The sequence below is a fragment of the Scleropages formosus genome, chromosome 24 (assembly GCF_900964775.1).
Source record: "Scleropages formosus chromosome 24, fSclFor1.1, whole genome shotgun sequence".
Classification (NCBI taxonomy): Eukaryota; Metazoa; Chordata; class Actinopteri; order Osteoglossiformes; family Osteoglossidae; genus Scleropages; species Scleropages formosus.
The window spans coordinates 1,064,432-1,092,008 of NC_041829.1; the positions used below are offsets into that span (position 1 = coordinate 1,064,432).

Here is a 27,577-nt window from a genome sequence, read left to right on the forward strand (position 1 = left end):
TGATTTACCCCACTGCCCAGCTGAAACAGATACATTGCATGTCCGATGACAACCAGACATCTCCGCCACTCCTCAACTTCCAGCACTGCTGCAGCTTCAACCAGAGAAGCCTTTTATGACTTCATCTGCCTGGGGTATATTTGAGTTTATGCTTTTCATATCCAAAAATGGAGCAGAACAATCTTATAAAAATTTGCTTGCTCCAGTTCTATGTTGCTGGGCTGCACTGGAGCTGAGAGTTCAAGCACAGTGAATTCAAGGTGCTGGGTTCCTCTTCTGTCTCCACCAGTCTCGCTGCCCCCCTGGACTCCTGGGAACACTAAGAGAAAGAGCCCCCTGGACCATCTTCTATTCAGAGAGCCTCTGGGTACCAAATTCATGCCTCTATTCCCCTTTCAGAGCGCTCCTGGTTGACAACAAAGGATGTTCAGAAGCTTAACTCCCACTGTGCTCGTGGGCTCCGCAAAGAGCCACGCAATCATGGGAGACCTGTCACCAGCACACTGGCTGGGCGGCTGGAGGTGCATGGGCTCTATCTGCTCTTCATAGCTCCTTCATTTCTCACTCCCACTCAGTCTGCTTCTCCAGTCACCTGTCCTCCTGCTCACTGGGTGCCTTTCATGTGTTCAGAGGCCATGAAGATGGCCTTGGGTCAGGCAACCCATTGTGAGAGAAAGCCTCTCTAATTGCCCAAGGAGGGCAAGAGGAGTGGAAAGGAGGAGGACAGATGAGGACAGCGCTTGGAGTGTCTCCTACAGCAGCATGCTGCAAGCGCAGTGTCACACATCAATATTTGCTCTTGGCCAGTGTGAGAAAGGTGATATACAGTGCAGTTAATATAGAGCTCCTGAGGCCAGAAGCAGCCTTGATGACCCTCCTATCATCCAGTCTATGAGCATCAGACTACATGTGTGTGAATTGCTCCTCTATCTAGTCAACCTGCACATCACATGGAATGAGGGTGTAAAAAAAATCTTAATCCGATTATGAATATTCATAGGCTCATTTGGTAGAACCACCCCAGAAGGACAGAAGATCAACACTCTACACAGTAGCCATGGGGTAGCTTCCAAGAAACAGCAAGGTTACCAAACTGCAGAGCTAATATTACAGAAGTGTTACGTAAACAGAAATGAATATACTAACGAAGTGCATATGCTCATTTCAACAAAAGATGAACGAGAAGGTAAAAATGTGCAGACAGGAGCACAACAAGGGGGCAGAAGCACATGTTTAGCGTCACATTGTTGGACATGGAGCTCACGGCCCTATACACACAAATATAAATAGACACAGTAACATTTTCTGAGTTTAAAAAACATAGATCGGGACTGTTCCCAAAACCGAAACCGGGTGGGTCGGCACCCAAGCGCAGGCCCTACAACGCCCACAAAGCGCATTACTGAGAGAGAATCATTTCTGCACTTTAATTAAATGTTAACCTAACATTTCCATTTTGATAAGAATGCTCTGGGCTTTTAGAAGAACGCCGGCTCCCACAGCTGTGTAGTGGCGCGTGTCTAAACTAATTTTCTTGCATGGTGGCCTTAATCCAAAATATACCAAGTGTTTGGCAGAATTTTGTGAGCTGCAGCTATTCTCCCTTTTTCTCAGAGCCCAAACCTTCACTGAAAGAAAACATCAGGTATTGCAGGTCTCAGAAGTAAAACAGTGATCAAAGTCAACAGTGGTGTCACCGACTGCTCCCATGGATCACTGGGGCAAAGTCATGCAGCACCTCAACCCACCTGAACAGACAGGCCACGAGTCTCGAGAAAAATGATGCATACCATTATTTTTAATTAATCACAGTTTTCAACTAAAATCTAATCAACTTTTTGTTAACTTTGTTCTAACTGCTAAATTACTGAATTATTGATAGACTTTGTTTCTGCTGTGGCTGGAGCATTAAACTGCAGCAGTACTGTGTCAAAGCCTCCTGAGCACTGGATTCCCTACAGTTATCCATTCCACATGTGGTGTGTACGGGGAAGCAAGAGCACACAACAGTATGTCGCACGAAAACATCCCTTCAGGTGTGACAGAGACATACTAAACTCACACACAGTCTGAAACCACTTGTCCGAAGTGGGGTCATGGCGAGCCAGAGCCTGGCCGAGCAAAGCAGGGTGCAAGGTTGGAAAGGGAGGGAACACACCCAGGATGGGACACCAGGCCGTCGCAGGGCACCCCAAGCAGGACTTGAACCCCAGGCCCACTGGAGAGCAGGACCCAGTCAAACCCACTGTGCCACCACACACCCCTACACACTAAACTGCATCCTTATATTAACTGGAAAAAGTGGGTTTTCAGACCCTTCTTGAAAACAGACAGAGGGGTCTGAAAACCCACCTTTTCCAGATCCACTTCGCGCAAGATCTCTCCAGCTCATCTATGGTGTAACTGTTCACGCATCGTAACTCCAGAAGCATCCCCAAATACAACCTTTATTCAGAATTACTCTGATATTGATATTGTTCCTATCTTCGGCCATATGTCTTGGACACTCGGGTGAAGAGAGGGGCTGAGCTATCAACTGATCACCACCTGGTGGTGAGTTGGATTCGATGGCGGGGGAAAAAGCTGGACAGACCCAAACGCATAGTAAGGGTCAGTTGGGAACGTTTGGCAGAGGCCCCTGTCAGAGAGGTCTTCAACTCCCACCTCCGACAGAGCTTCAACCAGGTCCCGAGGGAGACTGGGAACATTGAGTCCGAATGGACAATGTTCCACACCTCCATTGTCGGGGCGGCAGTTTGGAGCTGCGGCCATAAGGTCTCCGGCGCCTGTCGCGGCAGCAATCCCCGAACACGGTGGTGGACACCGGAGGTAAGGGATGCCATCAAGCTGAAGAAGGAGTTCTATTGGGCCTGGCTGGCTCATGGGACTCCTGAAGCAGCTGACGGGTACCGGCGGGCCAGACGGAACGTGGCTCTGGCAGTTGCCACGGCAAAAACTCGGGCCTGGGAGGAGTTCGGTGAGGCCATGGAGGAAGACTTTCGGTCGGCCTCAAAGAGATTCTGGCAAACCGTCCGGCGACTCAGAGGGGGGAAGCGGTGTTCCGCCAACACTGTTTACAGTGGAAGTGGTGCGCTGCTGACCTCAACTGAGGATGTCCTCGGGCGGTGGAAGGAGTACTTTGAGGATCTCCTCAATCCCTCCGACACGTCTTCCGTAGAGGAAGCTGAGGCTAGGGACTCGGAGGGGGACTTGTCCATTACCCTGGCTGAAGTTGCTGAGGTAGTCAAAAAACTCCTCGGTGGCAAGGCTCCGGGGGTGGATGAGATCCGCCCCGAGTTTCTCAAGTCTCTGGATGTTGTGGGGCTGTCTTGGCTGACACGCCTCTGCAGCATTGCGTGGAGCTCGGGAACAGTGCCTCTGGACTGGCAGACCGGGGTGGTAGTCCCTCTTTTTAAGAAGGGGGACCGGAGATTGTGTTCTAACTATAGGGGGATCACACTCCTTAGCCTCCCTGGGAAAGTCTATGCCGGGGTACTGGAAAGGAGAATCCGACTGATAGTCGAACCTCGGATACAGGAGGAGCAATGCGGTTTTCGCCCTGGCCGTGGAACACTGGACCAGCTCTATACCCTCACTAGGGTGTTGGAGGGTTCATGGGAGTTTGCCCAACCAGTCCATCTGTGTTTTGTGGACCTGGAGAAGGCATTCGACCGTGTCCCTCGTGGCATCCTGTGGGAGGTACTTCGGGATTATGGGGTTCGGGGCTCGCTGTTACAGGCTCTTCGTTCCCTGTATGACCGGAGCAGGAGCTTGGTTCACATTGCCGGCAGTAAGTCAGACCTGTTCCCGGTGCATGTTGGACTCCGCCAGGGCTGCCCTTTGTCACCAATTCTGTTCATTATCTTCATGGACAGAATTTCTAGGCACAGCCAGGGAACGGAGGGTGTCTGTTTTGGTGGCCGCAGGATCTCGTCTCTGCTTTTTGCGGACGATGTGGTCCTGTTGGCTTCATCAAGTCAAGACTTGCAGCGTGCACTGGAGAGGTTTGCAGCCGAGTGCGAAGCGGCGGGGATGAGAATCAGCACCTCCAAATCCGAGGCCATGGTCCTCAGTCGGAAAAAGGTGGATTGCCCCCTCCGGGTTAGGGGGGAGTTGCTCCCTCAAGTGGAGGAGTTTAAGTATCTCGGGGTCTTGTTCACGAGTGAGGGAAAAATGGAGCGGCAGGTTGACGGACGGATCGGTGCGGCGTCCGCAGTAATGCGGTCATTGTACCGGTCTGTTGTGGTGAAGAGGGAGCTGAGTCGTAAGGCGAAGCTCTCAATTTACCGGTCGATCTACGTTCCTACCCTCACCTATGGTCATGAGCTCTGGATCATGACCGAAAGAATGAGATCGCGGATACAAGCGGCAGAAATGAGTTTCCTCCGCAGAGTGGCTGGGCGCATCCTTAGGGATAAGGTGAGGAGCTCAGTCACCCGGGAGGAGCTCGGAGTAGAGCCGCTGCTCCTCCGCATCAAGAGGAGCCAGTTGAGGTGGCTCGGGCATCTGTTCCGGATGCCTCCTGGACGCCTCCCTGGGGAGGTGTTCCGGGCTTGTCCCACTGGGAGGAGGCCTCGGGGCAGACCCAGGACACGTTGGAAAGACTATGTCTCCCGGCTGGCCTGGGAACGCCTTGGGGTTCCCCCAGAGGAGCTGGAGGAGGTGTGCGGGGAGAGGGAAGTCTGGGGGGCTCTGCTCGGACTGCTGCCCCCGCAACCTGATCCCGGATAAGCAGAGGAAGATGGATGGATGGATGGATGGATGGTGTGGGTATCGGGATTTGTCTGTGTCTTATGCACCTACTTGAACGATGAACCTCGGTGCAGCAAGTGGTAGGGAACAAACTAGGTTTGCTTGACACTTTCATGTCTGCAGCTATGTCTCCTTCTCTCAATGTAATACATAAATTGTATTTTTGCTGAGATGTATGTCGCTTCGGACAAAAGCGTCTGCTAAATGATTAATGTCAATGTAAATGTAACTGCCAGCTCACACTTGTTTAATTAAGTATGACAGCAAGCCCAGTTCAACATCAATCAGCATGTTTATTGGGAAAATTACTCTACCTGGAGCAGGTCATACAAGTGTAAATGACACACTCACAGGACTACTTGTGTGTGACATCCGAAGCCAAGGAAGGCAATGTCTGGTCTTTACTCTCCAGTTCCCAGGAGGTATAGGAATGGATTTGTTTCTGAAACCATGTGAATATGTATAACATGGATGATTTTTACAATGTCTACAAAGCAAAAAAAGGCCCATATTTATAGCAAATCCACTTCCAGTTTTACCACATTTCCGATACGGAGATCACTGCTATAAAAAATCTGAGGCTGGCTTGTTAGCTGTCGACTCCAGATGAGATGGAGAGTGTCCATAAAGAACACCATGATCACTGTTCTGTTGGAAAGGGTTATAAATGAAAAACCTTATTCAACAAAGAAAGGCACTACTATTAATACGAGTGCAGCATGTGGTACAACACTTAACAGGTCTTGTAAAACCCAAATGTGCAAATGGAATCTGCCAAAAGATATAAACGATATATTCCTATTACTTTGCTAAAACTAGGAAAAAGGTTAAAACCAATAACAAGTTAATTCAATTACAAGCCATTAATTGCAGTAAACACGATTAAGAAAACAGTAATTTTAAGTATAAAAGAAATTATTACCCATGCTTCCCCACACTATATCGTAATAAGAAATTCCAATGATGATTTTAAGTTAGAAACTTCACTTTCTGTCTTCGGGCACACCACTACAGTCATCATTTACAATTGTTGGTGACACAGGAAATGTCTGAAAGCTTACAGTATGGAGGCTTCATGCGACTCATTCTGACGTGGAGATGTGTGACAGACATGGAACGTGATGCTCTTCCTACAGATGTTTCCTACAGCGAGAGCTCATCGCCTTTGCCAGTTCTCTTGCAGACACCTTCACCTTCATCTACACAATGAGCCACATCCACTCCAGCCTCCAACATCCATGACATGCAAATGAAAAATCATATTAAGAATATGCAAAGTTATTTCATCCATCCATCCATCCATCTTCCTCCGCTTATCCGGGGCCGGGTCGCGGGGGCAGCAGTCCGAGCAGAGCCCCCCAGACTTCCCTCTCCCCGCACACCTCCTCCAGTTCCTCTGGGGGAACCCCAAGGCGTTCCCAGGCCAGCCGGGAGACATAGTCTCTCCAACGTGTCCTGGGTCTGCCCCGAGGCCTCCTCCCAGTGGGACAAGCCCGGAACACCTCCCCAGGGAGGCGTCCAGGAGGCATCCGGAACAGATGCCCGAGCCACCTCAACTGGCTCCTCTCGATGCGGAGGAGCAGCGGCTCTACTCCGAGCTCCTCCCGGGTGACTGAGCTCCTCACCTTATCCCTAAGGGTGCGCCCAGCCACTCTGCGGAGGAAACTCATTTCTGCCGCTTGTATCCGCGATCTCATTCTTTCGGTCATGATCCAGAGCTCATGACCATAGGTGAGGGTAGGAACGTAGATCGACCGGTAAATTGAGAGCTTCGCCTTACGACTCAGCTCCCTCTTCACCACAACAGACCGGTACAATGACCGCATTACTGCGGACGCCACACCGATCCGTCCGTCAACCTGCCGCTCCATTTTTCCCTCACTCGTGAACAAGACCCCGAGATACTTAAACTCCTCCACTTGAGGGAGCAACTCCCCCCTAACCCGGAGGGGGCAATCCACCTTTTTCCGACTGAGAACCATGGCCTCGGATTTGGAGGTGCTGATTCTCATCCCCGCCGCTTCGCACTCGGCTGCAAACCTCCCCAGTGCACGCTGCAAGTCTTGACTTGATGAAGCCAACAGGACCACATCGTCCGCAAAAAGCAGAGACGAGATCTCGCGGCCACCAAAACAGACACCCTCCGTTCCCTGGCTGCGCCTAGAAATTCTGTCCATAAAGATAATGAACAGAATCGGTGACAAAGGGCAGCCCTGGCGGAGTCCAACATGCACCGGGAACAGGTCTGACTTACTGCCGGCAATGCGAACCAAGCTCCTGCTCCGGTCATACAGGGAACGAACAGCCCGTAGCAACGAGCCCCGAACCCCATAATCCCGAAGTACCCCCCACAGGATGCCATGAGGGACACGGTCGAATGCCTTCTCCAGGTCCACAAAACACATATGGACTGGTTATTTCAAAGAACTGTTAATATATCAGGGAGGTGCGGTGGTACAGCAGGCTTGGCCTGTGCCTGCTCTCTGGTGGGTCTGGGGTTCGAATCTTGCTTGGGGTGCCTTGCGATAGACTGGCGTCCCATCCTGGGTGTGTCCCCTGCCCCCCACAACCTTGTACCCTGTGCTGCCGAGTTAGGCTCTGGCTTGCCGTGACCCCACTCGGGACAAGCGGTTTCAGACTGTGTGTGTGTGTGTGATTATACTGAAGAAAGTTTACAAAAGTGGGTAGCAGAGCAAACAGTGAAGCAACTGTCTTGTTCAGTATGATTAATGATGTGTAATTAGAGAACCAGTTTATGACACAAAACACAATATAGGCCTACTGTAATGTTGTGGGAATTCAAGTGACTGCGGTCTTTTGTTAAACAATTAGTTATTTCAGACAAGCCACTGTCCTAGGCCTTCTCCAAAATAGATGATGGCCTGTAAGAATTAAAACAAATTAAAAATAAAGCTTTTCTTTGATTTTAGAAAAGCAATACGGTACAAATACCGTGTATTATATAACACCCCAGTGGGTGGCACACCATAATCGTATATGTCAAATACTGCCACAAAACATATGCATATTCACACTAAGTGGCACAAATAGAAACTATAAATACTATTACAGTTTATTTCTAATTTATTCATATAGTAATAAACCGGTAAATGAAGAGTGCTCAAAGCTAGAACTAAGTCAAATTATAATTTTGGGAATTCTGTGAATTTAATTAAAAAAAATGTTACATACCATTCTTTACACTGAAAGATTTTTACCCAGCTTCCCATACAATCGAAAAATTGCCCAGGCCTCGCATGAGCTCTCAGAAGGCCTGGCCAAAGCCCAGTCGGGCAGCCCTGCAGTGATGCTATGGGATTAGAGAGAACTCCAGTGTGGACACATGAACATTTCTCTGCCGTTCCATATATTTTTAACAGGCTATTTAAAAATTCACGACATACTAATGGAACGCATTAGTGTCTCTCTAGAGGGAGGGGGTTGCCCTGGAGTGCGGCACGCTGTGCTCTTACTGGGACACATGTTTTGAAAGGATGTTCACACAATCCTTGAAAACTGGCTCATTTGTTTCATTAATGGTCCAGGAATGGTAATATTTTTGCTGGTTAGAATTATATGCAGTGACAAATTAAAGGAAATGCATGAGCAACACTCAACGCCCTCATCCTGCTTTAAACCAATACGCTCCAAATATTCTGATCATGGGTAGATGGAAGCAAAAAAGAAAAAATAAAAATCTTAGCCCATGGCTTTAAATCTCTTTACGTGTGATATTTTGAGGATTCTAGCTTGACAAAAAAAGAGCAGTGAGCAGTACACTGTCATGGTGGAAAACTGCTCCACCATGAGAATAGTACTTGTATCCCCTTGTCTCTCACATATCTTCAGAATAATGCATTCAAGCTCTTCATGACTTGGAAATTTGAAATGTATTTAAATTTCAACAGAACGGTAATTCAACATGACATTATAAAGTTGTAATTCTAAGCACATACATTCTATTATGACCTTGCAAAGACAGGCATCCCCCAGTGTAAGAACTTTGGATATAACAGCACTTGGATTTTCAGGACCAATTTATTTTATTATTATTCGGTAAATTAAAAGTATAAAGACATTTATGTGAAGTGTGTCCAATAAAATTGAAAGTCGGGCTTTGTAGGAGTCAGGCAGAAGTGCAGTAATGTACTGTAGTTAGCATATCTGCATCCAGATCTCTGTCAGTGTTAAAAATGTGAGAGTGTTGCTTTAAGAGAGTGATGAATTACGAGATGTGCATGAAATTCCAAAGGTGTGTCTGTCAGCCATACTGGGTGTGTTATTTAACTGAATGTTTGCAGAGACAGCCGAACAATTAGCAGTAGAAGTTTAGCAGATGGTGTTTTGGGTATGCACGGTATATGTACTGTATTTTAGTAGCAGTGTGCAGTTTTAGAATGTTGTTTGAAATAAACACAATGTGCTCAGTGTGTCCCTGGATTATTTCTTATCCAGTGGAGAACTGATCATTTAAAAGTGGTTATTACCCTGGAGCATAAATGTAAGTGTTTTATATTGTGCTGAAATCATGGGGTGACAATTACAGTACATAGGTATATTTCATGAGCGGATTAATTCCTCAAACTGACTGTGCTGTGAGAGCATTTTTTGTGTTTTTGTTCATATTCTGGACACGGGCATTTACTGCAAATTGAGGGTCTGGTGCAAACAATGAAAGCCACACTTTTAACGTAACCAAATGCAAGGAGTTCTAACCAGGACTTTCAGTACATGTTAACAACGGAAATCATTTCAAGAGCAAAAAATATTCATTTGCCTGTGAGCCACACAAAAGGCACAAAATCTGCCACATAACCAACAAATGGGCTTCAACCCAAACTAATACTGCAGGCCAGGAAGGCAGTTATATGGATCCAGTAAAGACTCCACTGATCTCAGTCCTCCAGTGCAACAGAAAAAGGTGCTGCAGCCCCTGCTTCCAGAAAAAAAGGTACTGAAACTGTGGGTATATTATAATATTACTCGCAATACACTAGTAGCAACAGCTGAAAATATTGTAGCACTCAGGTATCAGTGTAAAACATCCTACTGTTAAAGTCTACCTGTCTACATGTACCTGTGCAATTGCCTTTTTGTCCTGCCAGCAATTACACTGCAAGACATTACACACTTAATCTTTGCCAGAGCCTAAATTGGACCGTGGGTGTTATGAAACTTTTCATGCATTCTGAAGCAGTTCAGTGGGAAAAGACTTGATGTTTGATAAATCGCAGACTGACTACATCAGGAGCCAGCCATTCACTGCGGCATTAAAAGAAATCCAGAGCAGGACTTCATCGGTATTAAAGGCACTGCATTTAAAACACTAGCATCACATTGTCTTGACCTGTGAGGATAAAGAAATAAATAAAAATATTCCAATACACTCAAGGATTTGAGTGGTAGCTGATCCTGAGATGTTTCTCCAATTCTTATAAACAAACATGAATATTTACTGTACTTTCGTGAAGCAAAATTGGACAGTTATTTTCAAGGTAGAAGAATGAAACTACATCATATATTCAGTCAACTAGTGTGATGAGATTATTATGGAAAAAAAATTAATTTGGTATGTTCAGAGAAGCGCACAGCTACTGTACTACATCTGCTTAGAAGGAAGTAAATACCCTTCAAGCCAGATTTTCAAACTAAGAACTTCGGTGTTGAACACCACCAAGGAGCCACATAGTGTCTACTTCACATATTGCCTTGTCACACGCTGTCCCTCGATGGAAACACCTGAATGTATCTGGCCTGCTCAAAGCACAAGTGATGATCAAAATCAGTGGCCAAACTTCACCCACTGCCGTAACCCCGGGATGGACCTCAGCAACCAGTCAGATGCTAAGCCTTCATAAAGCTTTTTTGTGCTGCCATGTACCACCTTAAAGGTGTAATGGATGGCTTCAGTGTGTCTTATTGGGGATTAAGCACCCAAGAGGGCTGCAGAGACAAGGACTGCCCCTGCTGCCCAAGGAGGGGCGCTGGTGCAGGGTCAGGGGGCCTTACCTGGGATACTCTGTCTCCTGACGGCCAGTGCTCCATCCGGTGGCTTGGAGGAATTGGAGGGCTTTGAGTATGGCCCCTCATCTGGAGAACACAAGGGAACTCAGTGTCAGCCAAGGAATCACCACTGGACCAGATGCTACCATACACTGAGCGACAAAGCTCCGGGAGATGGAGGATACCAGGCCATCAGTGGACACCTATACAGAGACCCCAGAGCCTTAATCAACTACTGGGGAGGAGGGGGGAAACACAAATTACACTGCAAGCAGGACTTGGGCTTGTTGGCTTGGACAGAAGGCTAACTTGCGCTGAATAATGGCACACCAGGCTTAAGATCCACCTCCACACAACAAAGAATGAGAAAAAGTGTTTGGCATTCAGGGCACGCCAGTTTTCCATTTTCAGGACAAGACTCAAATGGATGTCTGCAAGGATTATCAAAGCAGCTCAGGAGCGTCAGGTGTTACACGTTGGAAAGAAACTCATGCCTGTGATACAGAAGATATTTTCCCACCACAACAGCTGTTGCTTGCTGGGATCCAGATAAGGAACCTTCGGTGAAACAGTGATTATGGGGAACTCCCTGTGATCCAATTCAGATCCACAGGCAGGATGTCAAAGCAATTAGGGTCTCAGGAAGGTAAAGACTGAAGAAGAAATCCAAGCACTTGCTGGTACCACGACCAGAGATCTGTGTACGCAACTTCTGATCAATTGGTTTGACTACAAAACGCACACATGAAGCACAGCTCACCAAGTTTACTCACTCACTATTCACTTTTCCACTGCAGGGACATGGTGGTCCAGAGCCTAGCCCCAGAGCATATGGTGCTCAGCTAAGAGTATGCTCTCAACGGCATGCCAGTCCATCACAAGTGCACACGAATTAGTCACATCGTATACAGTAAAACACTTTCATTAGTTACACAAAACATACTGTAGTCACCAGATACTCCATAGATATTTTGATTTTTCCACACCTTTTAAAATAGTGTTTGGCATTACAGCAGACTTTCAATGAAAATAAACCAGTTTTAAGCTTCAAAGGTAACTTTCTTGTCAATTCCACACTTTTGCTAATGTACAAGAGAGAAGAGAAGGAAAAACAGTCCCTCCCGGGCCATGGTGCAACGAGAGGCTTTGCAGACAACATAATGTCACAAAACAACACAGAACATCAAGGGGGTGGCAGCCAAGTGGCAAACCATTAGCAGCTGGTATAAGGCTAGATTTAGGCAGAGCAGGTACAGTATAGAAGTGTCTAGGTATGGGAATATAAATAAGAACAGTGGAATAAGTAGATAAAGCGAGATATATTGGGTAGATCAAGTAAAAATATGCAAATAAGCATTATAAGTGCACAGATTCCAGGTACAAGGGTGTCGGGGGGACAAGTACAGACAACAGTGCAGGAGAAGACATGACAGGCACTAAGAAACTATTACAAGTATAGTGAGAGATGGACCAAGATGTTGATACTATGGGAGGAAGCAGAAGAGGAATACTTACTTCTGCACTCCATTAATCCATCAATTTCGATAACATGGCATTTGATACCGGCACATTTTTACACCTCTTTTCTTTTCCCTCGCTACCACTTGTTCCATGACCATCTTATTATAATCCCTTATTAGTTTTCGGAATTTTTTATGTGTTTTTGTTTTACATCTATATTGAATTTTATTTAAATTTGTTCCTGTTTTATTGTTCTACCTATACCTGTTCTACTTTATTATTCCTCTTATTGTGAAGTGCTGTGAGATGCTGCCTTTAAAGGCGCTATATAAAATAACCCCACATTTGAACAGATACATCTGGTTGTGTGGTTGGCCAGCGGAGGAAGTGAGTGAAAAATCAGTGCACTTTTCAGTGTGCCTTGCCCTTGAAACACTGAGGTTCAAATCCTACCTCATGCTATAGTCCCCTTGAGCAAGGTACTGAACCTGTTCTGACACAGTAAAACTTTTTAGCAGTATAAAGGGATAAATCATGGTATGTACATTGACACTGAACACTGGCTCATATGCAGAGAAAGAAGTCCTTCTGTGTAGGACAGAGGTGCGAATCCAGCGCTGCACTCAAGGCCATCACCATCCAAGTGCACAGTATGATACATGCTCACTCCCAGGCAGTTAACCCAGTCAAGCAGCGTCACCTGCAGCCACAAGGACTGGAACAAGCAACCCTCTGTTCACCAGGCTCAATGAGCACACATTTCTGCTCTTTCACGCATTTTCCTGTAGCTGGTACGACTCAACGGGCGAAACTCAACCCCATCTGGAGTGCAGCAACTTATCTGTGTGCTGGTGTTCATTTTCTTCCTTCAAGGCACTGAAAATCAGTCATGCACCAATTACTAAAATAATGTCAGCTGCACATACAGTAAGTATACTTGCACAGTACAGTTACGTACACTTTTATGAACACTGCAAAATAATAAGACAAAAAAATATTCTTGCTTTCAATCGGTTCCTGAAACTACTTCAGTATTTTTACCTTCTGGTTACTGCAGCTCTACACTGATCTTCTCACACTTTTTCTCTAGCGAGCCCGTTGCACATAACCATCTCATAGCTTCCCCTGTGCGTGTGTGAATATGTGTCTCACACACATATTCCACATCAGCATGGGACGCGTCAGGTTGCTCTAAGCTCCATCGTACCACTTGTCCAACAAGTGCATGCGCAAAAGTCCACCGACTTGTATTAAGCACGGAGAGGCCCATTAGAGGAAAAAGCCACCCTGCACACACGGAAAGATCTACATCCTCTGCATCTAGCCATCTGTGTCCATCCTCTAGTTTCTGTGTGCCTGTCCTAAGAAGACATACGTACAGGGAAAATAAACACAACCCACTCAGCCGGAAAGGGCTCTACAGAGACCAACACTCCTTAGCCTGGAAGGGCCAATCCAAGAGAAAAAATGTCAAACATGTTCACCTCCTACTCATCATGTCTTCAGGGGCACCAGTCTGACCACCACTTGCAAGACTTATAGCGCCGTTAGTCCACGCACAGTGGAAATTGGGGACACCGGGAAAGTAAGCTTAATAAACAGCTGCAATAATGTTCTGCACAAACTCCGAAGCACCGTTAGATGTTTCACCATCCTGACACAAGCAGAGTGGGATGTGTTGCACTCGCCAGCTCCTCTCAGATTTCCCTTCAGCATCGCTCTGACTTTTTTTCTCTATAATCAGGGACCCTTTGCAACGCAACACTAATTTCAGCACCTTTCGATGTTTATGTAGTTAAACACCAGTTAAACTTATACTGCGTCTCTACAGCCTGTGATGTAATGCTTTTATGTCATCTGTGACTATCCCAAAACACAGAGGACTATTTCACTCCTTAGATTAAATTATTTTTAAAAAATTAACTGATGTATTGATTTTAAAAAATAACTCCTCCAGGACCTCTTCCTAAGACACTGCATTTCACATAAAAAGGAAACCAGTCTACAGTCACACCTCAGTTTGTACTCACCGGCCTCACTGCGGAAAGCCTGACTGACACCGCACAGGAACGCCATGGCAGACCATCCAGCGGGCGAGTGGATGCCACTGCCGAGAAGCCGAAAGCAAGGGGAGTCTGACCGGAGCGGTGTTGCGGTGTGTGGGGCACTGGCTGCCCGAGCGGTGCTGTGCCAGGGCAGTGTCCGTCAGATGTACTACGTTGCCCGGTGCATCGTGGAGTCCCTGAGCCCCATTCCCGGGGTTCCCACCCAGCCGCCCTTGCTCGGCTGGCAAACTCAGCTCTCGGGCTGAGCAGGCAGAAATGCGGTCTAGGCGATGCTCTTTCCACGCGGTTGCATCTGACTGAACTTCACAGCTGCTGACGGCCGTTAAAGAAGGAATGGAACGGAAGCAGGGAGAGCTGAAAGGAAGTGGAGTGTGAAGGAATCCCAGCTGCGTGGAGGACAGGCTTCAGCTGGCAGGGGGCAGCCTGCACAAAAATGGATTCTTCTACTCCCCCACCCCATCGCTCAATCTCCACCCTTCCTACCACAAGGAGCAGAGGCAAACCCGAGTGGCAGGTCACTGAGAAGGACATGTGCCCGAGTGCGCGGTACCGGCATGAACTAGCCTGAAGTGCACTCCTGAAGGATCTGGAGCTCTGCCCATGCACACACTGTGCTTCCGCTGAGGGATCACAGAGCCTTGGTGCTCAAGAGCTGGCATGGCACTGAGGCACAGGGGCGGGAGACGGAAGGCACCGTGACTGTCAGCCTTGTCAGGTCACACCATCTCCAACCTTGTGTACTTCTGCACTCATATGGGGAGGGCGGGGTTTGCAGCTGTGACTCGTGTACTTGCTCCTCAGTCGCTGGAAGGGATCTCACCGTACTGGGCAGCCACACACACACACACACACACACACACACACACACACACACACACACACACACACACACCGATGGAGCCGGCTGCTGCAGGATTAGCCTGATGTGTGCCGACATGTGTCAGTACGCTGCACGCAAGGGGCAACTGACATCCACTTCCAGCCACTCCTGAAAAACCCAGAATCAAGCCCCCTAATGATCACCAATAAGAAGGGCTTACGAACGGACCAAATAAGGGTTTCCCTGTTCCACCAAAACACACACACACACACACACACACACACACACACACACAGGCTGAAGCTGCTTGACCCAACTGGGGTCACGATGAGCCTAACCCGATGAGCACAGGGCACAAGGCTGGAAAGGGGAGGGGACACACCCAGGACGGAACACCAGTCCATTGCAGGCACCCCAAGCGGGACTTGAACCCCAGTCCCACCAGAGAGCAGGACCCAGCCAAACCCGCTGTGCCACTGCGCCCCCTCCACCAAAACAGCTCACTTCATTTTTAAGACTCCGAATTCCCTTCATGTATTTTAGTGCATTTTGTTATTCACGTGCTAGATGTACAAAGACATGTGACCAAACTTAGCAGCCAAAAGGACTCCCTTGTGCACCACATGGCACACGTGCCACACGGCCTTTCTTTTATTTTTAGAGTATTACTCTCGCATTGTCATCTCTTACGTTATTTTGGTCTATGACACATACTGAACCCACCCCCCAAAAAAGGCAGAGATGTAAGAGGCACTCGTGTTTGAGAACTAAGAGTGCGGCGATGCAGTCAGACTGCTTCCACACCAGGTGGTCAATTTGGCACTTTTGTACGGTTAAAAGCCCTTCAATTTTACATAGGCAGCAGGAGCATTCAGCGTATGTTAAGCTAATCTGAGGGTATTCACCGGGGAGAGGAACAGACAAGAGCTGAAGACTAATCATACAGAATCTGAACCAGGAAGCTGAATGTAACCAGTGTCAAGCTTTGCCTTTTCCTACCTGTGCGGCACAATTACAAGGGGGGGCAAGACTGACAATGTGTCCTCTTTCACAGCCTGCAAACAAAGCAAATCATAACAGCAATGCTCAGTTTATTTGTCATGATGGGTTTTTGTCTATGCTGCCACCTTTTACAAGTAAATAAGAATTGCAGTTTGCTTACCTGTTCAGTTTACCTGTTGTGCCTCCCAGGTGTGTGTCATTTGAAATTTTACACAAATTTAGGGACTGTGTGCTACTGACTGTGCCCTGATCATGACTGTTGGCTGACATATGTATACAGCTGTCAGTGAATGCTGAAAACTTCAACCTTGCTTTAAAAGCTAATTTCTAGACAACAGCTTTCGAAGTATTCCTTTAATTCTGACGATAGTCTCAGTTTGCCTGAATCCTTCACATATCTCCTACCACTGAACTTCACTTAGTGGAAGGCATTTACAGTACAAAATCCCTACTCATTAAATGTTACTCCTTCAACTTCAGTGTAAAACCTTTAATGTTTGATTTCACCCACTTAAAAGTTAAGTTTCTAAATTATTCTGGCAACTGAAAAATTAAAAAGCTCAGAGTATCTGATGCTGTTTTAGTCAACAGCATGATGCAGTGTGGACCATGATATTAAAGCACTTTTACATTTTGTAGTTCCACCTTCCCTTACAAGCATCTTTTCCTGCTAACAGAGAAACTTGAAAGCTCAGGAGATACTTTGAGCAATTCCTCATAATCTCATATTACACAGTTCCCAACACATTTGCAACCTGTTGCTCAAATCAGTAATTTTTCTTAGTGGGACGATGTCTCTGAATGCATGACGCTACCCTCTATGAATGTGACTCCTGAAATGACCCACAAGGTAGGAAACAGCCCTGACATTTCGGGATGGGACGAATCCCCACTGAGAACAAGCTCATCAGCTGCATTTCCATAGCCAGGGGGATTCTTCACAGTGCGTGTTCCCATCTCACTGCTTCAGAGATGCATCCTGGACATCAGTTACATTGCTTCAGTATCTGTTTGATAGCATAGAGGTAAGAGCTGTTGCTTTTGGATCTGAAAGTCAACAGTTCAAATCTCACCTACTGCTGCTGTATCATTAAGGAAGGTATTTAACCTCAATTATTCCACAAAAAATTGACCTACTGTATAAACAGGTACATACACTCACTGGCCCCTTTAGTAGGAACATGTGTGAATACATAACACATCAAACCTTGAGGCAGATGGGCTACTACAACAGAAGATCTCACTGGGTTCCACTCTTGTCAACTAAGAACAGTAATCAGAAACTTAGCAAAACTGGACAACTGAAGATTGGAAAAATGTTGCATGGTCTGCTGTGACAATTGCTGACCAAGTGCATCCCTTTATGACCACAAATTTACCCATCTTCTTCCAGCAAGATAATGCCCCATGTCACAAAGTCCAAGTCATCTCAAACTGGTTCCATGAACATGACAATAACTTCAGTGTACTTCAATGGCCTCCCCTGTCACCAGATCTGAATCCAACAGAGCATCTTTCGGATTTGGTAAATGAGAGATTTGCAGAATGAACGTGTTGCTGACAAATCTGCAGCAATTACATGATGCAATCATCTCAACGTGGACCCAAATCTCTAAGTTTCCAATACCTTGTTGAATCCATGACACAAAGAATTCAGACTATTCAGAGAGCAAAGGGGGGTTCTACCTAGTATTACAGTTGTGTTCCTAATAAAGTGGCCAATGAGTGTAGTTCTTGGTAGCTCAACACTAAGTTCCTTTGGAGAAAAGCATCAGCTAAATGAATAAACGTGGCAGATGCATTTACCCAGAGTAGCCTACAAAGCTGACTGTGCAACAGCAGTAGGACACATATCACCATTCAAGTTTCAAGTTCAAGTTTCAAGTTTATTGTCAGAGGCACAAGTATCCTGAAATTCTTCTTGATTCCTAATAGCCCTTGAGGATGAGTTAGCTCAGCAGCGGAGAGACTGATCGCAGGGCAGCAAGGCAGCATGGATGACCTGAGGGCCGGATAGTACGTACAAATAATAATAATTCTGTGAAAGGTCACATTTGTACTACATTTATTCATTTAGCTGAAGTTTTTTTTTTTTTTCCCCAGAGTGAGTTACAATAATAAGCTACCTGCAACTATTTACCCATTTATACAGCTGAATAATTTTCATTGGAAGAATTTTAGAGTAAGAACCTTACAGCTGTAGGTGAAATCTGGACAGGCAACCTTTCATTTACATTTATTTATTTAGCAGACACTTTTCTCCAAAGCAACTTCAAATGAATATCTATGTATTGATATCAGCCACACACCTTATTCACCACAGTGACTTACATTGCTAGATACACTACTTACAATGGGTCACTCATCCATACACCAACAAAACACACTCTCTGTCACTCACACACTACAGGTGAACCTGAACAGCATGTCTTTGGAGTGTGGGAGGAAACTCATGCAGACACAAGGAAAACATGCAAGCTCTACACAGACTAGGTGGGGACTGAACCCCCATTTTCTTGCACCACCCAGGTGCTGTGAGACAGCAACATTACTTGCTGTGCCACCATGCCTTTCAACCCCAAGGCAGCAGCTCCAAACACTAAGCTACTATAAAGTCTTTCTATAACATAATCTTTACGTTTCAGAACAGAACAGATATGTACACTCACTTTTTAATCATTGTTGAGAGGAGTTGATGCATGTAATAGAACAATAATGACTATGCAAGAATGAGTGTGGGTGTAAAAATGAATGAAACCCGAGGTACATTCGTTCAGTTGAGGAGATACCTGTAATCATGCATAATCAATAAATTAACGCATGCCACTTTACCCAGTGGAAACTGGTCAGTTCAGTCTTGCCCACATATCAAACCACATGATCTAGAGACCTCAGAGGATTTTAGGAAGGGATTTTTAAGTGCTCATCAGTTCAGCTTGCATAAATTTCCACTGATATTACTTGGTACACAATTAGTCACAGGAGGTAGAAGTGAGTGAATACACTGTACACTGATCAACACCCCCTCCCATGACATTTACATTATATTTATTAATTTAGCAGATACTTTTCTCCAAAGTGACGCATAACTCAGAGTAAACAAAAAAGTACTTCACCAACAGATGGAGAGACAGCGATGCAGACATGCAATTCATGAAGTATGGTTGGTTATTCCAGTAGCACTGTTCTTGTCGGCCTACAGTACAGAAATTAGTATATTCAGAATTTATAGGACGTGAAAAAACTTAACAGATGCAGCGAAAGTTTATGTAGCAGATAGAAGATCAGGGGAGAAGTGGGTCCAAAAAAAGATGGATTTTGAGACTCTTCTTAAATGGTGAGTAGGATTCAGCAGTTCTGAGTGATAGAGGGAGCTCATTCCATTTCTGTTAGCTGCTATCGCTTGTTTTTCATGCATTACCACACATTCATCACTGGTCAGTACCCATCACTACCAGTCACAGCCTGTGTTGACTGAGAAAGACGGAACAAGCTCACAGGGTAAGGGATCCACACACTCATGGCCATTCCCCCTCAGCAGTGCCAGCATTTGTGCAGCAGACAGGTTGGAACACATGACAAAAATCAAATTGGTCCTAGCTGATTGCAACTTGAAGGTTCCAGAAAAACAGCCTGAAATCCTACTACTAAGGCTCAGCTATACCTGACAAAGGACAGAATGCAAACATTCAGCTAAATGGGAGGACTAAAGTGAGTAAGTGCAACACACACACACACACACACACATTTTCAGAACCGCTTGTCCCATACGGGGTCGCGGGGGAACCGGAGCCTACCCGGCAACACAGGGCGTAAGGCCGGAGGGGGAGGGGACACAAAAAAGTGGAAAAAATTATTACAATTAGACACGTCCTCGAGGGTGCATTTCCTTGGATTTGCCTACGGGGATGAAGTGGAGACACTGGAATAAAAGTGGCACGGCTGGACAAGGCCTGTTTACCTAAATCTCACTGAAGAAACAGAAAGGTTCTTGAAAGGTTTCTAATGGTAAAACATGCAGATATCTAAACATGCAATTTTTCACAAGTGTCTACAGGTGTAATGCAACTAAAATCATTGTTCTGGGCCTAGTAGCACAGGACTCATCTCCCCATCAGTACCTTTTTCCCTGTTTCTTATGATGGGGTTTCTTCTTCTTGATGGAAGACAAGGGTCACCAACATTACATTCCAAATCCTTTGTGAGAGAATATTTTTATACTAAATGATACACAATATATAGGTTAAGAAACATGTCTACAGCTGGATATTTCACAAACAGCAGAGAGAGACCCCCACAATGTGAACCCACAACATCTCGGCCCCTGTTTAACCAGGGCTACTACCCTCGTCTCTCCTTCCATCTGACTGCTTCAGATAGGACTGTGCCCCCCACCTCCTGCAAACTCTAAAGTGGTCCAGCTCAGCAGGCTCTCCGGTTGGCTTGGCTCACAGCCCCCACCCACGGTGGACGTGCCACGTTCCTGCTCAGCACTACCGCTCTCTGTAGATTGTTATCTGAAACAAACACCAGAATTTCCACACAAAACAGAAAGGATTAAAAAAGCTTCTTAAGAGTTCACTTTGCTGCCCGAGGCGTACACACACTCATTCACTTTCTGGCTCTCCTGTGGCACTGATGGACCCTCTTGCAATGCCTTTCTGACTGGTAGAGTGCCTCTGCAGCTCCTTGCTTTGTCTGAAAATGTACCGTACAGCTGCCAAAGTATTGCCAGTGATAAGGTGGAGGGTTGTATTTCCACACGAGGTGTTTGACCTGTCAAAAGAAGAGCAGCTGATAAAATCAGCATTCACGGTATTTTTACAGTGGTTTGGGTTTATCACCCCGTTTGCACAAAGCTCACTCTATTGAAATTCAAAGTTCAGACCTTATTCGGGAAAATGTTGAGGATGTTTTTGATAGGAAGGGAAGCCTCCAAAAGCAGACTAAGTGACAGGAAATGTATGATCACTCACACGCTTATCATGATCCTCATAGCTGTCGCTGGAATTAACAACTAAGCACTGAACAACAGTCACATCACTGTGTAACACTAACCATCGCAGACGTTTGCCATCAGCTTTGCTGCACGCAGGGGCCGGATGTGCTCTGCCTGTAGATATAGATGAACACTGGCAGTGCCAAAGGCTGCAGAGCTTTCTGTGAGAAGCCTAATGCCATGTGATGGTGAACGCTCCTATCCACTGCAAATGGCAGAAGCACCGGAGGAATTGCTGTTGAATTCCTTCCTGGTAATCCCTTACGTCAGCATCTTCAACATCCACAAAACTAGATGAAAAACTTCAAGAAATCAATCAGAGCACAAAGAAGCACTGTACAGAGTTTAAATATAACCATAGTTTTGACTGCTTCTTCTGCTGGGCCTACCTAAATTTACACTTTGGTATTAATGTGATTATTTGTTTCAGAGCAGGCAACTATAAAATCCATTTATTCTACTACAGTTCTACTAGTAGGGCAAAAATAAAGACAACTTGCTTCAAGACAACAAGGTTTTAACCACTAAACTCTCATGCAATGACTGGGTAAGAGGCCCTGAAAGGGTATCACTAGGATTATGATACCCACTAGGACAATCACTCGGACTATGTTAGCGACCTAGGTTTTAGGACTGTGATGGAGAAGGGAACCTATAATGAAGTATATCACAGCGAGCTATACCCATCATTTCGACTGCCTCAAAAATCTGATCTCACATCCTCTCAAGTGTCATTACCTTGAATGAAAAAAGAATTCTCCTGAACCCTTAGCATTTATGGGCAATTCAAGACGACTCTGCAACTGCCTTCATCTTTACTAGTCTCTTCCTGCACTGGGGGAGAAAATCTAGCTGACAGATTTTTACAATTTGATGCATCAAAAACATGTTCACAAATAGTTTCTTTGACAACTAGTTGGATAGAATCATCTCTATTTTTTCAGGCTTGAATTTATATTTCTTGTTTAATTCCACTGATAATGTGAATGAATAACAACCACATTTAACTTTTTTAGGTCATAAGTTGTGGGGTCAAGTTCAAGTGCAAAATTAGCAAATGCAAGAACTTAAATGAGTGAATGTACAAACTATGCAAAAAGGGAAGGCCGTAGATGGTGGACTTTACATGCTGTTGTTATGAGGAGTTAACTTTGAACTCAACAACTCAACCTCTCCAACACCAAGACCCTTCACCTCCCTGCAGGTCTGTTTAGCTGTTGGGAACTCTCTGTAAAACTGGACAACTTATGACGGGTTCTCTGTGTCATCAATTAAGACCCTGCGAGTGGTGACCTAAACTGAACTCAGTTCTCTGCATCTCTAAACACAATGCAGCCATAACCAGTCCAGCAGACAAGTCTTGCGTAAGATCTGCAGGATCTGCCCTTATCTCACAACACTCTACACAGCTTCTGGTCCAGGCCATGGTGAGGTAATGTATGGACAACTTCAGATTCCTCTTTTCTGGTCTTTCTGTCTCTGCAATCAAGCCTCCCAACCAGATCCAGAATGCCACAGCACGGGCTGTGTTTGACCTGCCAAAGCATTTCAGCGCATCTCCCTTCCTCATCTCTCTCTGCATTGACTTCCTGTAGCTGCCCAGATCAAATTCAAGACTCTGGCTATGGCCTATAAAACCTATTAACGGATCTTCTCCCTGATATAGATGAGACTTGGTCACTTGTAACACCCCAAACACAGAGTAGGCGCTTCTAAATCTGGCTGCTTGGTGGACCCGTGCACGAAAGGTCAAAAATGTTTTTTGAGTTTTGATGCCGATGTGTGAGAACGATCTCCATCTCTCACTCAGAAGTGCTGAATTTCTCTGAATATTCAAGAAGGGTCTCAAAATAAATCTTTTAGACACACTTCTCTCATGATCTCCATAAACTTTTACTACATTATCTGTTAAAATTAATTAAAAAAAAACTTCCTATCAGTTCTATTTATAGCTAATGTGGGCTAGCAAAAATGGTGAATTGATTGTACTTTGCGAATCCTGTGACACCCATCGACCTCACCATCTTGCTGAAATGCTCTTTGTTTACTATGAGTTGCATATTACTTTGGAGAAAAGCGTCTGCCAAATGAATAAATGAAATGTAAACTGACATTTAAGTGCACTGTCCTTTCTGCTGAGGCTGTACAGCTGTCAGGACACACAACTCATAACTGGAGTTCACTGAGGATGAGTTGAGCAGAATCAGGCAGCTCAGTTCTGCTAGAGGTATCTGTGAAAAAGTAAAGTTCTTTTCTCAAACAATTCACAAAATTTGGGAAAAATGAGCCACAGAAACCTTTCAGACAAGTTAAAACACAACACTTTTCCTCAGTGTACAAAGGAGTTTTATTCACCGCTTAATTTAATAATCTTGTGAGGTGGGATTACTGGGACTGTTAAAACCACTTTCAAGCAAATCACGCAACACAAATGAATGCCCCACCAATTTAAACCTGGCACAGGCTGTTAAAGCAGCACCCAGCTGTGTCAGAACATATTGATGTAAAATACCTATGATTTGCCATCTGGTACTTTCCACACACTGCCGCTGCAAATGCTTCACCAGAGCTGTTGGAGCTGCTGTCCTGCATCCTGGTGGATTTGGCTTCAAAACATCCCACCTTGTCATAACACACTATTCACAGCCTGCGCCACTTACAGGAAGCTTCGCACTGCACGCTTCGCTTCGGGGAGCAGCAGCAGCTCCTAAAAATGGCCAGAATGAGGTCACTGGTATGGCAGCAATTAGAGTATGGAGAGCCTATTGGCCTATCAGAACACAGAAAGGAAAATACATTAGCATACTAATTACAGTAGTTAGTGTGCCAGAAGAGCGAGGAAGAGCAGTCAAAGCATCTTGCCCCCCACACTGCGGCATTTGAAACCTGCCTGGAATATGAAAGAGAAAGTGAGCTCAAGTCATGCTGAACTGTAAAACATTCTGCCCATTCTGCAGAAGTAACATCTGTACACCTGTCATAACTCAGAACTACGTAGAGTCCAGGACAGGAAAGAAATAAGGGGTGATCAGAAGTAATGGATGAAACCTCAAATTAAAGAGCCATAACATGCAATTCAAGTGTTGCCTTTTTTTTGGCGGCAGGGGGGGCTCTTTATTGCTGTGAGGTTTAGTTAAAGGATAAATGTCCTTCTTCACATGTATTCTTTCAGCAGATGCTTCTCTCCAAAGAGACATACAATGTTAAGCAACTTCACAATCATTTACCCATTTGTGCAGCTAGGTCATTTTACTGAAGAAATTCAGGGTAAGTATGTTGCTCAAGAGTGCTACAGCCAGAGAGGAGATTCAAACCTGCAACCTCAGGCTACAAAGGCAGCAGTTCTAACCACTACGCTACCAGCTGTCCCTTTAAGGCATTTGTCTTAAGTTACAGAACCCCTCATGTGCAGACAATTTAGGATGCAGTTATACAGAAATTCATATTCAAATATGCTCACACCTTCGACGTGAATCAGCTGTTCTTCACTTAAGTCTATGAAACTGCACACAAGATTTTTTCTCTTCATGCTGACTACACAATTAAAGCATAGTATATTTTTCGTACAATAACAAAAGAACAAATGCATATAATTTTAGACGTAAAATAAACATATGTACAGTCCACAAAATTCTGAATTTTATTACGGAAGAGAAAGTGATCTCTCCTCTCTGGTTATTTCTCCAAATACTCATGGCTGCTCTGTATAGATTCCTGTACTCTTTCAGGAAGACATAACTCAGATTTCTGTGATTTTGTTAAAACTGTGCAGTCATTTTATCGGTAGATTTAAATCAGTGCAAATTTGGTAAGTGCATGTGGGGCCTTCAAAACTCTTCACTACTGGAGTGAAGGGCCTTGCAAATCAACATAAATATATAAATAAAAGTGAGCTCTTCACAAGGCCAGATCAGATATTGCACTGCCCACACCATTCCAAATTCTCCTCTTTATTACTAATGAAGAAGCACAACTTTGCCTCAGATGACAGCTACTGTACTGTGCAAATGTAGTTAAAAAGCACGCCAATTTTATTATATCAGAGTGTCATCTTACTCATCATATTAGCGACTAACCTAACATTTGGCTTAATCTTCAGCTGAAACCTACAATTTATAAAGTACATTGATTTCTTTATTCGACAAATTTCTCCAAATAGACTTAGTGGTAAATTACTTACATTTACATTTATTCATTTAGCAGATGCTTTTCTCCAAAGCGACACACATTTTAGAAAAAAATTCAACCGAGATTCGGATACAGACACTTGATTCAAAGTACAGTTAACTTGTCACATTCCACCATATGAACCGGTACACATCACAAGTAGCTGCATAAAGGTTTACCCATTATTCAACAGAAAATCATTAAACATAAACACTTGTTTATTATGCACTTGTGAGATCAGGGAGGAGTGAGTCTGAAAGAGGTGAGTTTTGAGACCCATATTAAATGCAGAGAGAGATTCAGCAGTTCTGAGTGACATTAGAAGGTCATTCCACCACATTGATGTTAGAACTAAAAACCTTTGTGCTTTTGATTTTGGACCTTTTATGCGTGGGATCACCAAGTGGGCAGAGGTTGAGGAGCGTAGTCTGGTTGGGATGTAACAAGTGAGAAGGTCTTGTAGATACCGAGAAGCAGATACATTGATGGTTTTGTAAACTGTTACCAGTGTCTTGCATTTAATCTAGGAAGCTACAGGAAGCCAGTGCAGAGGGTTGAGGAGGGGTGATACATGGGAACGCTTTGGCAGAGCAAATACGACTTGTACAGAAGCATTCTGTATCAACTGGAGAAGTTTGATGGCAGAGGAAGGAAAGGCCAGACAGAGGAGAACTGCAGTAGTCCAGGTGGGATTTCACCATGGCCTGGACCAGGAGTTACGCAGAGTTTATTGAGACATAGGGGCGGATCCTGCGGATGTTATGCAGGATGTATCTGCAGGTCCGGATTGTGGCTTTGATGTGTTGAGAGAAAGAGAGACTTGAATCAATCATCACTCCAAGCCTCTTAGCTAAAGAGGTAGAGAAAATGAACAAGTTGTCCAGTTTGATAGAGGTTCTCCACAGGACAGATGGATTGGCTCTGAGGTGAACCTAATTACAACCCACTTACCTATTCATACAACAACTGGGGAATTTCTACAGGACCAGTACAAAGTAAGTTGCTTTGGGCACTACAGCAGGAGATGGGTTTCAAACCTGCACCCATTCAAGGTGGTAGTTTTAAACACTATGCCACCCTCTGCCCTGACAGTAGCTGTATCAGGTGAGCCACCAAGGTCATGTTATGCTACTTAGAAGTATTAGAGCAGGACCCCTCCTGGGACTTAAACCAACAACATTAGGTTACAGGCCAGTATGTGTCTGTAACAGCTGCACAACCTGCTGCACTGTACACCTGTAGCAAATGCAGAAATGATTAATTCTCTGTCTCTTACACACGCAGTAGACTGACCTTTCTTAGCCATGCTGATAAAGTGTGCATGAAGTGTGTGTTTCATTCAATCTCTCTCTCTCTCTCACTAACACACACACACAGTTACAATGAGAGCTTCTGTGCCAGATGCACCACCTGTCCCAAACCCCCCTGGGAGCCCGTAAACAACAAGAAGTTTACAGATTAATAAAAAGACATTAATAAATTACTGCGAGCGAGTACGAGTCACACGCATCATATCATCATGTCAGTGTGTTACTGAAAATGCGTTTTAACGGAGGAGCTGAAGTCACCCTGTGTGTGTGTTTCATTTAATTCCCTCCCCGACCCCCCCAGTTTCGAGTCGCTGATCAATCGTGTGTGTCGAGTAATTTTGAAATAAAGCAGCAGCTGGAGTAAAACACACACGCCTTCGCGGCGAAATAAACGCCACTGTGATGTTGAATGAAACCCTCGTGGCGTTCAGTCGTCCCCGACAGACAGTGTCAGTGGGATAAATGTCAGCGAGAGGAGGCGCACACACACGCACACAGACACGCGCGAGGTACCTTTGTTGACCCTCCTCAGGATGTGACAACGGCACTTGAAGGACACGGCAATCATGATGCTCCCGCGCCTCTTATTCCACGCATCCCACGCGCATCCCTGTTCGGACCGGGACCCTCGGAACGCGAGCGCTGCTGCGGCGGCGGCGGGAACGGAGCGCGAGACCGGGACTCGGGAGCGCGAGCAAAGGCGAGGCGCGCGCACACACACGCACTCAAGACACTCTCTCTCTGTCTTACACACACACACAGACAAACACACACACTCAGATTAGTGATTTAATGTCAAATCATATTCCGCTGGCTGTGCCGTACCGTACGGGCAGGGCAGGCTGCAAATGATGGAGAAGTTACCATTCTCTAACGCACATCTGTGTGTGTGTGTGTGTGTGTGTGTGTGTGTGTGTGTGTGTGTGAGAGAGAGAGAGTTCCGCAAATTCAGCTATGTTCATTAACAATTAATACACGCTAACAACACTCATTAATA

At 45.3% G+C, this 27,577-nt stretch overlaps 1 protein-coding gene across 7 annotated transcripts in view; it reads right to left on the reverse strand.

Moving 5' to 3' along the window:
* The window catches only part of grip1 (glutamate receptor interacting protein 1), a 253,835-nt gene that overhangs the window by 66,012 nt on the left and 160,246 nt on the right, over positions 1 to 27,577 (reverse strand). For 6 of the 7 annotated variants that reach the window (XM_018755972.2, XM_018755974.2, XM_018755971.2 and 3 more), the window contains exon 2: positions 10,762 to 10,842. In XM_018755972.2, coding sequence (XP_018611488.1) covers positions 10,762 to 10,842 — 81 coding nt within the window. Of the gene's footprint in view, positions 1 to 10,761; positions 10,843 to 27,093; positions 27,241 to 27,577 lie in introns of those variants that run through there. The other variant, XM_018755973.2, reaches the window with a different exon arrangement.